At 40.2% G+C, this 16,822-nt stretch overlaps 1 protein-coding gene across 1 annotated transcript in view; it reads right to left on the bottom strand.

Annotated features, from left to right (window-relative positions):
• SLC5A2 (solute carrier family 5 member 2) overlaps positions 1 to 16,822 on the bottom strand; it is a 261,601-nt gene that overhangs the window by 92,171 nt on the left and 152,608 nt on the right. Inside the window, exons 8-9 of the mRNA XM_044086616.1 lie at positions 9,879 to 10,014; positions 3,725 to 3,832 (exon numbers count right to left, since the gene is read on the bottom strand). Of these exons, the coding sequence (XP_043942551.1) occupies positions 3,725 to 3,832; positions 9,879 to 10,014 (244 nt within the window). The remainder of the gene's footprint in view (positions 1 to 3,724; positions 3,833 to 9,878; positions 10,015 to 16,822) is intronic.

Below are 16,822 nucleotides of genomic sequence, written 5' to 3'. Positions count from 1 at the left end.
CAGATGTGGGCTGGTAAGAAAATACATCCATTTAAACACTAAAAGACATGACATCATTAAAATTCCAACCAATGAGTGTTTACTATATTACATACATATTCATGTTGTATTAAAAAACTAAGTTAAAAATAAACTAAAAACATCATAAAAGTAGGTGAAGAAAACTAAAATGTTGAGTGATTTATTAGAATGTTAGCTAAAACCCTTAAAATTGATGAATATATATGATTAGAAACACATAAAATGAAAATTTCTAATATATTATATAAATTATATGAATATTAACATCGAATCTTAAAAAATTCCTATTAATATTTAAATATAAATAGTAGCACGTAAGTAAAAAACAATTGTAAAACTTTTCCTTAGAAAGAAATAATGTTTCAAATTTATGTTACTAAATGTAATTTATAATTTAGCTGATCTTAACTTGAGTAAGGGAGCTATGGAAATATGTTCGCTTAAGCCTGGCCAACTGTTAGCTTGTAAAGTCAGTTGCCACCAAAGCTCCCTATACTCAATTTTCTCTTCCCACATGCCACCCCATGCATCCAAATTTACCTTTTCCACTGCAAAAAATAAATAATGAGCTTGTGGACATAACAGTTTGTGCTTATATAAAGCAGTGCTCCCAGTGTGAGTGGATTATGAATAAGGATGAAGTAATGGTACCATCTAGAAATATAACTTTATTAAGTAAATGTTATTCAAATTGCGATACTAATGGTCTCATATACTTAGCCTTGTGTCAAGTATGTCAGGCTTTTTATATTGGAAAGACCGAGAGAAAACTCAGAAGAAGGATATATGAGCACATGTACGACATCCAGAATGGGAAAGAGAAAATGTTTATATAAGCACAAACTGTTATGTCCACAAGCTCATTATTTATTTTTTGCAGTGGAAAAGGTAAATTTGGATGCATTGGGTGGCATGTGGGAAGAGAAAATTGAGTATAGGGAGCTTTGGTAGCAACTGACTTTACAAGCTAACAGTTGACCAGGCTTAAGCGAACATATTTCCATAGCTCCCTTACTCAAGTTAATATCAGCTAAATTATAAATTACATTTAGTAACATAAATCTGAAACATTATTTCTTTCCAAGGAAAAGGTTTACAATTGTTTTTTACTTACGTGCTAGCATTTATATTTAAATATTAACAGGAATTTTTATAAGATTCAATGTTCATTTTCATATAATTTATATAATATATTAGAAATTTTCATTTTATGTGTTGTTAATAACACATATCTATTCATCAATTTTAAGGGTTTTAGCTAACATTCTAATAAATCACTCAACATTTTAGTTTTCTTCACCTACTTTTATGATGTTTTTAGTTTATTTTTAACTTAGTTTTTAATACAACATGAATATGTATGTAATATAGTAAACACTCATTGGTTGGAATTTTAATGATGTCATGTCTTTTAGTGTTTTAATGGATGTATTTTCTTACCAGCCCACATCTGAAGAAGTATTTCTAAACGAAAATGCAAACTTGTTACGTTAATGGGTAGTTATCTCAAAACATGTCAACCTTAGTGTTCAATAAAATTTCATGTCCTCGGCTTGTTCTGTGGCTTCATTGTTTCATCGTGCTGGTACCTTTTTAACTCACTGGTGATGTTCAGTCACTCACTGATGATGGGTATCCCTTCACTGGTGATGTTTAGTCACTCACTGATGATGGGTATCCCTTCACTGGTGATGTTCAGTCACTCACTGATGATGGGTATCCCTTCACTGGTGATGATCATTCACTCACTGGTGATGGGTATCCCTTCACTGGTGATGTTCACTCACTCACTGATGATGGGTATCCCTTCACTGGTGATGATCACTCACTCACTGGTGATGGGTATCCCTTCACTGGTGATGTTCAGTCACTCACTGATGATGGCTAACCACTCACTAGTAATGGGGACCCAGTCACTGGTTTTAGCCACTCATTCACTGATTATGGTCACTCACTAACACACAGCAGACTTCAGTAGCAGTCAAGAAAGTCCACACAAAATGGGTTTATATTAGAAACCCAAAAGCCAAATTAAGTGAATATGTATTCATCGACACATAAAGGTCGATGTGTGAAAAGAGCGAACAACGTAAATGATGAAAGGGAAAATGCCGAATGTCATACCGGAAGCAACAGCACCATACAAGTAAGGTAAACCCAACTCAAAAAACCTAAACTAAAACACTTTTCTAAATGTTTTTGCAGGGGGGGGAGCCCCACCCCCCCTTCTTAAATATGCCAACTCCAAGACTGCACTACAGTGGGGAAAAGGATTTATTTCCTCATCCCCACGATCACCCTGCTGGCCAAGGAAATACGTTCGGCATTCTCCCTTTCGCCATTTACGTCGTTCGCTCTTTCCGTACATTGACCTTTGTGTGTCGATGTAAATGTATTTGCGTAATTTGGCTTTTGGGTTTCTAATACAGACCCCACAAAACTAGGGGTCCTCTGTTATGTAAAGGACTCCATAACACTGTTTTCAAAGGCGTCTGTAACCAGGGTGTTCTTTGTTCCCTTTATGACTTTTGGAAGACCTATTCTCACAAAGTTTTGTCAGTCTGATTTGGGAATATTGTCATCTGTTTGCAGCAGAACTGCAAGAGTCATGCTTGGGCAAGGCAATCCCACCACTGTGATCTGCAGAGGCAGTCAAGATGCAAGTCAGTCCAGCATGGTCTGTCTTACTGCCAGCTTTGTTTTGTTTGCTCATTGCTGCAAACAGGTTCTGCTCTTGTCGTCATCTCCCTTATATCATGATATACCCATGTGAGGAGCTCTCTTATATCATGATATACCCCTGTGAGGAGCTCCCTTATATCATGATATACCCCTGTGAGGAGCTCCCTTATATCATGATATCCCCCTGTGAGGAGCCTGAGGCCTTCTTACCACCAGTGATTCTGGTTTTATTTTTTGTAATGAATTGTACCCCATGTCTCTGAAACACACTGCTAAAATGTAGCAGGATGTGTCCTTCAAAAATGCCATCTGGATAAATGTACTTTTTAACACCTTTATTAAATTATCAATTAATACATAAGAAAACATACATTTATGTAAAAGAAAACAAACCATATTAACTTGTTTCTAGTTATATACATTATACATCACGTGTTCATTTTTAAACCATCGGTCCAACATTACATAAATCGATCAATTCCTGTCTTCCCTTAAACCTCACTCCTTCTCCAGAACATTATTCTGTCTGTATTGTTCGTACAATTTCCATTTTTTCTATGTAGTTTGCTCCTACCCTTTTCTAAAGATCTCTATTCCAGTTCTTTTATCTTTGTTTATAATATTAATTTCTTCAAGTACAGTAGGTTTAGATTTTGATTTCCATTTTCTGTTAATTGTTTTGCCATCTGGATAAATTTATTATCCTTAAATAAGTACAGAAACAGCAAACTCTTCAAATTCTGTGTGAGCTCTCTTTATTATGTGTATCCATGTTTTACCACTTTCGTCTTAGAATGAATCATTCATTTCATTCTAAGATGTTTATATCATTGTTACCAAACTGTTTAATATGTTTGTACGCCTGTGTATATTTGTTATAACATTGTGTGCCATAGAATAATTTGCATTATTGCATATTGACTGTCTATGAAATCCTTCCCTCACCCTAACAAAGAGCATGTTGTTCAGAGAGGCTGACATTTTAGCACATTTAAAATAAAATAAAGTGAAGCAGCCTTACCGATCGGCATGAGCGACACAACAAGCTTTGGGTAAGCGATATTGGAGCAGCCAACTTCTGTCCCACAGATACGTTTACACTCCTCAGGTATGACACAGCCCACCTCATCTAAAAATCACAGAGGAAGAAAAGGAATACAATTATGGAGCAGCTGCATACCTTCTAGAATGTCTTATGAAAACGTGACTTATAATTCCATATTAGTGGTTTTGTGCTACAAAAGATTCCTAGGAATTTTTGTATTTGTTGACGTCTTGTGCAAATGTTTACAGCAGCCATAATAGGTGTACTTACTGCACAAGGCATCCCCCCGCAGCCAATAACTCTCATTGTCTTTCTGTTGGTCCCTGACATCTCCACTGCTCTTTTCTGCGTTGCTTTAGTAAATACCTTCATCTGACTAGCAGTACTTGTCTGTAACTCAGCATGTATTTGTTGCTGTCAGTTTATGGTTTTGTCTCTATTCTTGTCTTTTCTTTTTCCTTCTCACTGATTATTTTAGATAAACAGACATACGTTTCATTACTGCCTTACAATATCTATCAGCAGAACCCCACCCCTCACCCATTACGGTCATTAATAAAGCACTGTGAAATGTTAGCACTTGTTTCATAATCAGCATCTTAAGAAAATAGCAGGGCTTTTTTGCAACAATCTTAATCTTCCACTCTATTTTCAAATGACTTTCTGCTGTTTGTACCACTTCTGTTTTATAATTTATGGCAATTACTAAAACATCCACTTTAATGATTTTTTGCATTTAGATGCCAAGAAGTAAACACCTGTTTAACTCACCTGTGTGACATATTTTATTGCATGGGTGGCTGTCTCCCCTACCCCATCCTCCAGAACCCCCCAAACCAAAACCCTGTCTTTAAAGGAACATTATGGGATCATCTCATTCAGAAAGTTCCTAGGTGCACACAGTGGGCACCGTTATGATTTCAACAACTCCCACAATATCCATCATAACTACTTTTGTTACTTAACACTGTAATCATCTTCTGCTACAGCTCTAAGACACATAAACATACTATTTCTGCTTCCCTTTATCCTGCTGTTCTGCGTATCTCTCAACTGCCCAGATTTGTGCAGAATATTCAGATTTTTACCTCATATTTTTGATCTGTCCCTGATAAAATTTTGGTTTTCTGGAAAATCGTTGAGGAATGAAGTCAGAAAATAATGGTATACATTTGAGTTTCAGACTTTTACTAGAAAGGCTCACCCAGACTCTGCTACACTTTGCTGTGAGGGAAAGATTAGTTTGTTTTTTATCTGTTGTATTACTTTATTGTCTTTTTCTATTTTGAATACTGTGATTTGTTGTATTTACCTTGTGTTTTACTTGTATTCTGCTTTTAACTGCATATTAAAACTTGAAAAGAGACCACAGCTCTGTCTGTTGTGAATCAGGCAGAAATTTTTCCCCACTCTTCCACCCGGTTACTGTGGTGTTCTTAAACACCACTGTCTTTCTACTTGCCTTCCCCTTATGTTAATTTGACCATATACCTCATTTCCTCTCTGCTCTCACTGGCTTGTTTAAGCACAAAATTATCATTTTGTGAAATCACTCCCCTTCAACTTTTTAAATTTATTGGCCATCCTACTGTATTCCACAGTGCCAGAATACAAAAGTGACCACCCCCTTTCAATCTATCTTGCTGTTTTAAAAATAGTGACTCTCCACTAAAACTTAACTTTTAGACAGGTAAAACTCAAGTTACCTACTTTTACATCTAACTCCTCTTGTGTACACTGCAGTGTTTAGGATAAACCATTTTTTTCATCTTACCTTTAATCATCCCTGTGACTAGCACTTGCTCTAATTCCTGCTGGAAAGCACTAGGAAGTCTTAAAATGATACAAGCACTCGACTCTCATTGTTAATAAGGAGAAATTAATCATAAACAGCCTATAATTGCAAAGTACCTTGCTAAGGTAAGGGAAAACAGCTCTTGTACTTTACAAAAATGCAGCACCAAACCAGGCATGTCCAAGGGTCAGCTTCTGGTGATTTCTCCTGTCCACCTGGTGAATCTGGGCATACTGGGGCAATGCAGTAATTGCCTCAGGTACACATACAACCCTTTCCTCCTACTACCCAACACTACAACCTGCAAGAGATGCACTTACATAGCCAAACTGGAAGCAAAGCTCTCTCCACCCAAGATTGTGCTAGACAGTCAAGAGGAGAAGGTTAACAACCACACTATACCTCAAGCAACACAAAGCCCTTCTAAACCCACACCACCAACACCCACACATAGCAACACTAAACCCTCATATGTGGAGGCCCTTAACAGTAACCTGCCCAAGCAACAAGGACCTCCAAAGTTGAAACGCAAACACCAGTCACAACCAAAGTGACACATAGCTCACAACACCAGTGTGCCACCCAACAGCCCTTAAGGCAAGACAATGTACCCAACACTTTAGTCATAGGTGACTCTATAGTCAGGCACACTGATGTCCCACTCACCAGGCTGAACAAGGAGAAAATTACAGTCATCTGCCTGTCGGGTGCCAGGATCCACCACATAACACATGCACTCAAGTCACTCCACAACAAGTACAAATATGACTTTGTCATTGTCCATGTTGGAGTAAATAACTTGAGACGTACCTCCCTGCATTACATGAAAAGAGACATGGAAGAGGTCTCAGATCATGTGGCCCAGGCAGGTATGACCCTATCCCTGAGTAGCATCCTGCCTTTGCCCAGAATGATACCACAGTATAAGGACAAAATGATTGACTTCAACAATTGGCTAAGCTTCTGGTGTCAAAGGGGATCCAGTATCTGCCTGCCTGGGATGACATGATCGACAGACCACGATGCTTTCCAGAGATGGTCTGCACCTGTCGCCCCTGGGATTCAGGTTACTGGCGAAAGCTTATGCCACCCCTATAGTGCCTTTTTTTAGGCAACGTTGAAAGGACAAAACCATCACCGTAACAGGTACAAGCATGCAAAATCTAAAGGTAATGCTACTCAATGCTAGAAGTCTAAACCTCAAAATGCACTCTCTCGAGGCACTCCTAAAAATGGAGAACATCGATATCTGTGCAGTAACTGAGACCTAGTTCTAGGCTCCAGAGAGCACCCCTGCAATACCAGGCTACAACTCTTGCCACACTTTTCATCCACCAAACCAGGACCAAAACACTAAAGATGGAGTGTCCATATTCACCAAGGATATTCACAACACCAGGCTAGTTCCCCAACACAATGCATCTGAAATTCTCCAGGTGCAACTAACACTAGGTAAGACTGCAATCCAAATTGTAGCTTGCTACAGATCCCCCATCATGCCCCAAGATTCTCAACACCATTCTAAACATACTGGAAAATATTAAGATACAACCAAATACCCTAATACTGGGTGATTTCAACTACCTTGCCATTAACTGGGGAAAACTACTCGTGTACCAACATATTTGCCCAACGGTTCTTGGAATTCATAAATTCCAATGCCCTGTATCAACTAATCCTTAGTCCCATCAGGGGCTCCAATATCCTAGACCTGGTCATTACCAACATGGGAAATCGATGCTCCACACTTATGGTCATCCCCTCATTGGTCAGGTCTGACCATAAGCTAATCACCCTTGCCAATCCATGTCCCACCCCCACCCCCCCAGCAAGGAAACCTCCGTAAAAAACTTCTCCAAAGCCAACTTCATGCTACTCAAGTCAGAAGTGACAAACATCATGACACCCATGCAGACGGGAACTGAAAGTTCAACTGCTGAATCCTACACTAAGGCACTGTATGAGCACATCCACTTGTGCATGAATCGTGCCATCCCCAATAGACCCAAGATGCTCTCCTCCAAAAAACGGAAGCCAATCTGGTGGTCCCTTGCCATAAACATACTTTACAACAAAAGGAAGAAACTGTTGCAGAAAAGAGGAAAATCCCAGGATGCAAAAAAAACTTCCTTACCAGCCTCAGTAAGAAACTGAGATCCCTCATAAAATCCTCCAAAGCTAGTTACGAAAATAAAATTGCCAAAGATTCCAAAGACAGCCACAAGGCATTCTATAGCTATGTCAAGAATCTAAATGGCAATGCTCAGATCTGCTTTGAGCTACAACAGAATGGCATTAAATATACTGATCCCAAGGATATTGCCAATACCCTAGCAGATCGATTCAGTGCAAACTTCACCCCCCTCTCACCCACTAAAGGGCCCATCTCAATACCAAAAGATTGCCAAATTCTGGTAATAATGGCCACACAGGTACAAAACGCACTCTCCAAAGCTAAGAATACAGCATCCATGGGACCAGACGACATCCCAGGCTGTGTACTACATGAACTCCAAAATGAACTGGCACCTCACTTAAGTGTCGTGTTTAATCATAGCCTCACCTCAGGCTTCGTGCCCACTGAGTGGTGTACAGCTACAGTTATCCCACTCCACAAGGGTGGATCCACCTTGGATCCCACGAACTACCGCCCTATCAGTCTGATGAGCCTGATCTGCAAGGCCATGCAACGTATTATCATAGAACTTATAAACAAATACATTGACAACCTTCAAATACTGGACCCCATGCAGTTTGCTTTCGTGAAGGGCCGATCTTATCTCCTGAACCTGATTGACTTCTTCAAATTCATCTCCAGAGCTGTGGACAAGGGTAAGGAGGTCCACACAGCCTATCTGGACCACGCCAAGGCCTTCAACACCATCCCCCACTCTGGAATCATAGATAAACTTACTAAACAGGGCATTAATCCTTACGTCACTCAATGGGTTGCCAACTGGCTTACTGACAGAACCCACACTGTAAAAGTAGCTGACTCCAAATCCAGTTCCAGGCAAGTGACAAGTGGAGTATCTCAGGGTTCAGTCCTGGGACCGCTCTTGTTTGGCATTTACTTCTCTGAAGTACAGGCCAACACTAAGGGACTCTGGCTAACAAAGTTTGCAGATGACTGCAAACTGGGAGCCATTATTGAATCCCCAAATTATGTGGATATTCTACAAAAGAGCCTTACAGAAACAGATGCTTGGTGCCAGAGCCATGGGCTCAAGCTCAATGCCAAGAAATGTAGTTATCTCCTTTGGGGAAAAAACATGTACCTGTGAATTACCACATAGGTGGCAATACACTAAACACCAAAAGTGTGATAAGAGACTTAGGGACACAGGTGGACAGTGGTCTCACTTTTGATAACTACATCACCGCAACAGTCAGAAAATTCTTCTGTGTGGCACACCTCATCACTAAGGGCTTTTCATCCAGAAAAAAGGATGTCATCATCCCACTGTACTCATCCCTCATTAGACCCATTATAGAATACAACACCCCATTTGGTATGTACCTCTCAAGACATCTGCAGCAACTGGAAAGGCCACAGAAATACCTCACTAAAAGAATCACAGGCCTAAAGCAGATGCCCTATGCTGACCGTCTAAAAAAAACTCCACCTATACTCTGTCACATATTGTCTACTCAAGAGGCGATCTCTGCTTAACATACAAAGCCATGTCAAACCCAGAGCTGTTGGACATGCTACACTTAAAGAAATCCCAATTCCTCAGAGACACACACTCCAGGGATCTAAACCTTGTCATCACAATGAACAAAACATCCTGGAGCGATAGGTTCCTGACCCACAGACTCCCCAGCCTCTGGAATAGACTGCCCATACATGTCAAGCAGAGCACCTCTTTGGCCCTCTTCAAAAGGAATCACAATGATTGGATGGGAGATAGGAAATTCACCCCGGGGATCATGTCAGTCGCCCTGCTAGACAGGGGTCCAGGAAAGTAAATACTGTGGGAAGATATAGCCAGGGAATTGTTATGGCTAGGCTTGTATAGACCCTAGGGCCAATAGTCTAGTATCAACCTATGAACTTCATACCCTTCAGAAAATTCATGTTAATGCAAAACCTATTATACCAACTTTCTAAGTTTATAAGAGCAAGATTTAAAAATTATATCTATTTTTGGGCCGTTGCACCCCCACCATTATTTACGGCTTTGTCCAGAGTTCTTGCTCTAAGAGGTTAAGAGGTATACTCTCCTGGTTGTGCTCTAGTAAACATGCATGAAACTTGTCCTCAATTATTGAAAGACTCCCAATATCCAAGACAGAGAAAGTTTGATTTAAGTTTGATTGTTTTTGCCTTACCTGGATAGAGAATTCGGCTGATCATGCCTGGCATCACCATTAAGAACATTGGTAACAGCTTAATGTAACCACAGAGGATGCAGCCTGCTTTAACATGGGTCAGATTCTTTGCCGCCAAGCACCGCTGGACAATGACCTGTTATTAAATGGTAAAACAGGATTAGGTCTTTGTTTTCCCTTTAACTGTTTCATAAAATATTTATCTAAGGAATAAAGCCAGAATTGTTCCTGTACATAATGGGGTGTGTGTTACTATTATGTATAGTACATATATTGCACTTATTAAAATTCTTCATGTCTGATGAAACATTCATTGATCAAATGCCTTGTACTATTAACTCTGTAAGGATTACTTCAGTCTCAGACACCTTATTAGCTTCCCTAGTTCTAGCTTCATTTACCTTATGGTGTTTGATTCTACTTTATCTGTAAACCAAACTCTTTTTTGAAATTTCCCTTTTCCTGTAGTCCCACCAGATGGATTTTCTCATTCACAGCATTCTTAGAAAGACCAATAACAGCCTCATTGTTATAAGAGGGAAATCCCGAGAATTTCGTAAACAGGTACTTTTTACCTGATAGTAATAAAATGTTAATAGCATTAGATCTGCCATAGTTACTCTTCAGCTTCTCTTCAGCTGCTTTGTACAACAGGACACGACAATTTAGGTTTCCTTTTACCTCATAGTGATATAATGTTAATAACAATCTATCTGTCATAGTTACTGTTCAGCTTCTCTTAAGCTGCTTTGTACATAGAACATGACAATTTAGGTTTCCTTTTACCTCATCGTGATATCATGTTAATAGTGTGTGACACAAGGAGGTACTGCCAACACAGCTGTCTGGAATTTTATAAATAATTGTATGTCATTTGTGAATATCAAACTAATTTATACAACATGCTGGTGTTACAAATGTATTAGAACCATATATCATATAAGATGCTTGTATTATAATTGTATTAGAACTGTATGCCATGTGTATATCAAACTTCTTTGTATAGATATTTGTGTTGAAAAGGTATTTGTAAAGTGCTTGTGCTTAAAATATACCCACAGTGTGCCCTACTGGAAGAAAATAGAAAGCACATGCACTATTGTAACTGTTTAAATGCATCTGTTTTAACAGAGGAAACTGGAGGGTCAACCTCAGTCCAACACACTTTAGAAAAATATCTGAAATTAAATTACTTTATAGGCTAGACCATAAAGAAGCTTCAATGCAGCCAGAGGCACAATGTATGTACTAGAAAGCTTTCTGCATTGTCTGTGGATTTAAGTAATTGCTACTCTGAAAGTATGAAGGAATGCAATTGTTTTATGATTTCCAGCACCTGCCAAAGATCTGAGCAAAAGCCCTTGCCTATGTATTTTTACAGGTAGATGATAAATACTACCAACTTCCAGCAAGGGGGGTTTTGCCTGGGAGCTAGAAGTCAGATGACAAGAAGTGATGCCATTCTGCAAGCTATCCCAGCAGTATTATTTCATATATTGTTTTGATAACTCTGAGTGAGACAGAACATTCTGTCTTGGACAAGACAACAACAAGAACCATTCACCACTTCTGCCTTGCTATAAGTAAGTTATTAGGGTATAGTAGTGCTCTTAGATACAGTAAGGAATATAGTGAAGCTTAGTTTAGATATTTTTCTTTATTTGTGTGAGCCTGTACTGCAATGTTATTTTAAATGTTTCTTGTGGTTTTGAACTCTGATGTCACTGTGAATATATACTTAGTATTTTATCGTTCTTTTATTACTTATTATTAAATATATTTAAACCTTTCACTGTGGATGATCTTTGTGGAAGCTATTTAAGTTTTGAGAGTGCTTGCATATTTATTTGGTGACATTGTGTGGGCCACTCCTAATAGCCTTGCTCTTGGTCAAACTGCCATTTGTATTAACAGTAACATTGCACAGTAAAATTGGACACCCTTTGTTAAGAGCCCTAAAATAGCTGATAAGGAGTGACTGGTGGCAGTGGTAACTACCTTATAGTCTGGGCAGAAGGGGGCATAGCTAGTAAACCTGTGCCTGCCTTTCCCTGGTGTGTGTGTGTGTGTGTGTGTGTGTGTGTGTGTGTGTGTGTGTGTGTGTGTGTGTGTGTGTGTGTGTGTGTGTGTGTGTGTGTGTGTGTGTCAACTACATGGGCAGGGATGCAAAGCACTAATTGGATAGAAAAGTTGCTGGACGTCTTGGCTTGGTCACTCAGCTGAGATCTCAACTCTATAGCTATGCCAGTGAGGAGTCTTATTGGGAATCTGGAGGAAGAGGGAGACACCAGCCCCAAACTGACTGTGATCTCTGTGTGCTCTTAAGGGAAATTGCACTTGATGCAGAGAGCTGCATCTGGAAATACTGTGTGTGTGTACCTGCTATTGTCACAGTGAATGTCCCCACACAGGTGCCAGTGATGAGGATTGAGGCTCCTTGATTACTGGTCCAGCGGAGGGTCATCACGCAGTGTATCTGCCATAGTTACTGTTCAACTTTTCTTCAGCTGCTTTGTACATTAGGACACGACAGTTTAGTTCACTTTTTTACCTGATAGTGATATAATTAATATACTGTTAATAACAATGAATCTGCCATAGTTACTGTTCAGCTTGTCTTCAGACACCTTGTAGAGTAGGACATGATAGTTTAGTTTACTTTTTACCTGATAGTGATATAATATTAATAACAATGTACCTGGCATAGTTACTGTTCAGCTTGTCTCCAGCTGGTGTGCACATTAGGACTGACAGTTTATGTTTCTTTTTACCTGATAGTGATATAATGTTAATAACAATGTATCTACCATAGTTACTGTTCAGCTTGTCTTCAGATGCTTCTTACATTATGACACGACAGTTTAGGTCTCTTTTTACTTAATAGTTATATAATGTAGCTGCTGTCTGTTCTGTTAGCTGCAATTGACTTCATTTACCTATAGTTGCATATATTATTATCTGTACTAATCTTGAAAGTAGCAGATGACAGGTCTACTTTATGTGCTTGACGTCCGAGAATATCGAATATGATATTCTCGACACGAGTACACTGAAAGTGCAAAACATCGAAAATGTAAATGGAAATCTCCGTAGGTGGAGATTTCCATTTACTTCAATGTAGTGCGATCTCGGAGTTGGTATATTTAAGTAGCGGGGTGATTGTGTGTGTGTGGGGGGGCACAGCCCCCCACCTGGGGGTGCAGGGGGGCTTGCCTCATGCCTACACTAGTTTAAATTCTTTTTTTTTTGTTTATTTTTTTTGGACTTTGATTGTTTAATAGTTCGATGCATATGGTTCGATCCATATGCATTCGAGCTATTAAACTTTCGAGGTCCTAAAGTAGACCCACAGATGACAATATGTGCAATCTTAATGTACTCATTTTCTGGTTTTCTTCCAGGATCTCATAAGAAAATGGTCCATGCCCAGCTGCATATGCTCGATCAACACATAAAATAAATCCTAGCACTGTACATCAGTAGCTGCTGTGCACAGCTGTAAATGGTGACGGACTTGTGCCCTTGGCCTGTGCTCTATATGCTGCATTACACATCTGTGCTCCTTTAGTATGTGCCCTTGGCCTGTGCTCTATATGCAGTATTACACATCTGTGCTCCTTTAGTATGTGCCCTTGGCCTGTGCTCTATATGCTGTATTACACATCTGTGCTCCTTTAGTATGTGCCCTTGGCCTGTGCTCTATATGCTGTATTACACATCTGTGCTCCTTTAGTATGTGCCCTTGGCCTGTGCTCTATATGCTGTATTACACATCTGTGCTCCTTTAGTATGTGCCCTTGGCCTGTGCTCTATATGCTGTATTACACATCTGTGCTCCTTTAGTATGTGCCCTTGGCCTGTGCTCTATATGCTGTATTACACATCTGTGCTCCTTTAGTATGTGCCCTTGGCCTGTGCTCTATATGCTGTATTACACATCTGTGCTCCTTTAGTATGTGCCCTTGGCCTGTGCTCTATATGCTGTATTACACATCTGTGCTCCTTTAGTATGTGCCCTTGGCCTGTGCTCTATATGCTGTATTACACATCTGTGCTCCTTTAGTATGTGCCCTTGGCCTGTGCTCTATATGCTGTATTACACATCTGTGCTCCTTTAGTATGTGCCCTTGGCCTGTGCTCTATATGCTGTATTACACATCTGTGCTCCTTTAGTATGTGCCCTTGGCCTGTGCTCTATATGCTGTATTACACATCTGTGCTCCTTTAGTATGTGCCCTTGGCCTGTGCTCTATATGCTGTATTACACATCTGTGCTCCTTTACTATTTGAAGTGTTTGTATTTGTGAGCTACTGAGAAACATACAGATAACCTCAGACTAGTCAGAGAAGTCACCAGATCTAATGCTAACAGCACAGGGTTAAAACTCAAACACACACACGTGCATGCACACCTCCGCACGTGCATAATCATACACACACACATACATACACACACGTACAAACAAGCGCACACAAAAACACGCACACATGCATGCACATACACAAACATGCACACACACACGCAAAAATGCATACACAAGCACACTCAAACATGCACACACACAAACTTGCACACGTGCACGCACGCACACACACACACACACACACACACACACACACACACACAAACCCCCCACACATACTGTCACATGCGTGCACGTGTGCACACACACACACACACACACACACACACACACACACACACACACACACACACACACACAGGGTCTATATTACATAGCTGAAAGGTAAAAAGAGTGTTTTATCGAACACTGAAAGATGAAACCACTAAATAGTGAAGACATGGAACAGGGATTTTTTTTCCCAGGGAAAAAAAATCACTGGGCTGTTTTTGGGACTTTGCCAGTTGCTCCACTATGGTGCAATCTCAGAGTTGGTATATTTAAGTAGGGGGGGTGGGGGGCACAGCCCCCCACAGTTGGGATGGTGTGGGGGCGAAGCCTCCCACTTTATTTTGTGTTTGGATTTTTTTTTTTTTTTTGTGGAGCAGTGATTTTATTTCCCTGGGAAAAAAAATTGGTGTTCCGTGTCTTCGATATTTAGTGGTTTCGCCTTTCAGTGTTAGATAAACGTGTTCGCTCTTTTTATCTTTTGACTATGTAATGTAGATGCCACATACACACACACTCGCACACCCTCAAGCACACTGTCACATGTAGACAGACACTCAATAAGACATGCACACATGGTCTCACACAGACACACACTCACATGCATGCACATTTACATGTACTCACACACACACCTGCACACACACACACACACACACACACACACACACACACACCTGCACACACACACACACACACACACACACACACACACGCACACACACATGCAGAGTAGTCCTGTTTTGTAGTGGGATAACCTTGTATTGTTGCATTGCTCTTGGCCTGTTTACTATGCTTTTCCATATCACACCGTCCAGGTTGTTAAAGCATTAATTGCATTTATTTCCTTCCCACATATTACTTAACATGAACTGTGAAGACGTCTGTATTGTGGTATGAACTTCTGCTAGTTGTACTCTGTGACCACATTCATGTAATTCTATTCATCCCTACTTTTGTCATGTGACTCTCTATCCCTATGCTTGTCATGGAACTTTGTCCATCCTCACCCTTGACATGTACCTCTGTCAGTCCCCACCCTTTTCTTGTAAGTCTTGTAAGTCTGTCAATCCCCACCCTTGTCATATGATTCTGTCCATCCCCATCCTTGTCATCTACCTCCATCCATCCCCACCTATGGCATGTACCTCTGTCCAGCCCCACCCTTGCCTTGTACGTCTGTCCATCCCCACCCTTGTCACAAACTAGTAAACCATCCACTAAATGTCCCATCCCTCCAGAATCTACTCCAACCCTATCGCACCACCAGACCACTAAGATCCAGCAACAAAAATCACTTGCAGATCACTAAAGCCAATAACTCTGCTGGTGAAGCACTATTCTCTTGCACCATAGCCAAATTATGGAACTCCCTCCCACCCACAATTACCTCCGTACCATCATGCACCCACTTCAAAACATTACTAAAAGCGCACCTACAAACATGCTGGCTATGCCCTTGCAACTCCCACTCTAATATCACCCACCCCATCCAACCACTACCTTTCTTTCCACTCCACTAACTACCTTGATTATAACAAGCTCAGATGCTCATAAGCCTAGTACTTCTACAGCAGGAACTTCTTATTTTAACATTTGTTAATGTCTGTTATGTACTTCACAGATAAAGATTCTAGTTGTCTACTGATGTACTATGTTCTTCATCTGTAAATATGTTGTAAGTAATTGCTATGTAAATTGTTAATTGCTATGTAATCCAATGTAACTACTGTCTGTTTATTTTAACTGTGGAGCTTTTCTCCCCGGGCCTCCGCTGAAAATGGACCTATGTCCAGTCGGACACTCCCGGTCAACAAATATAAATAAATAAAATAAATAAATAAATAAATGACTCTGTCCATCTCCACCCTTGTCATGTACCTCTGTCCATTCCCACCCTTGTCATGTACCTGTCTCCATCACCTCTGTTGTCCTGTACCACTGTCCATCTCCACCCTTGTCATGTACCTGTCTCCATTGCCTCTGTTGTCCTGTACCACTGTCCGTCCCCACCATTAATTCATGAGCAGGTTGATGAGTCAGATCTGAAGGTACCACTGTGGAAATCCCATCCTGACCACCACAAATTAAATAGTAAATAGCAGTAAGGGTCAGAAAACTGTATGGACATTGATTTGATTTGAAGCTGATGGTGACAGTTATGAAGAGTGTGGTGGTGCTGCTGGAGTACGGACAGCAGAGCTGATGTAATACCACCAGAAAGCATTAAACCAGAACATTAGTAGTCTCACTGTGGCATATACAGGGATAAGGTCCTACTGTGATCCAAATAACCCAAATCAGACTAGCCAC

This window comes from Protopterus annectens, chromosome 10.part0 (assembly GCF_019279795.1).
Source record: "Protopterus annectens isolate FY-2018-M chromosome 10.part0, PAN1.0, whole genome shotgun sequence".
Classification (NCBI taxonomy): Eukaryota; Metazoa; Chordata; order Ceratodontiformes; family Protopteridae; genus Protopterus; species Protopterus annectens.
The sequence above is the reverse complement of the archived record's forward strand: the minus strand, read 5'-3'. Positions and strand labels throughout refer to the sequence as shown.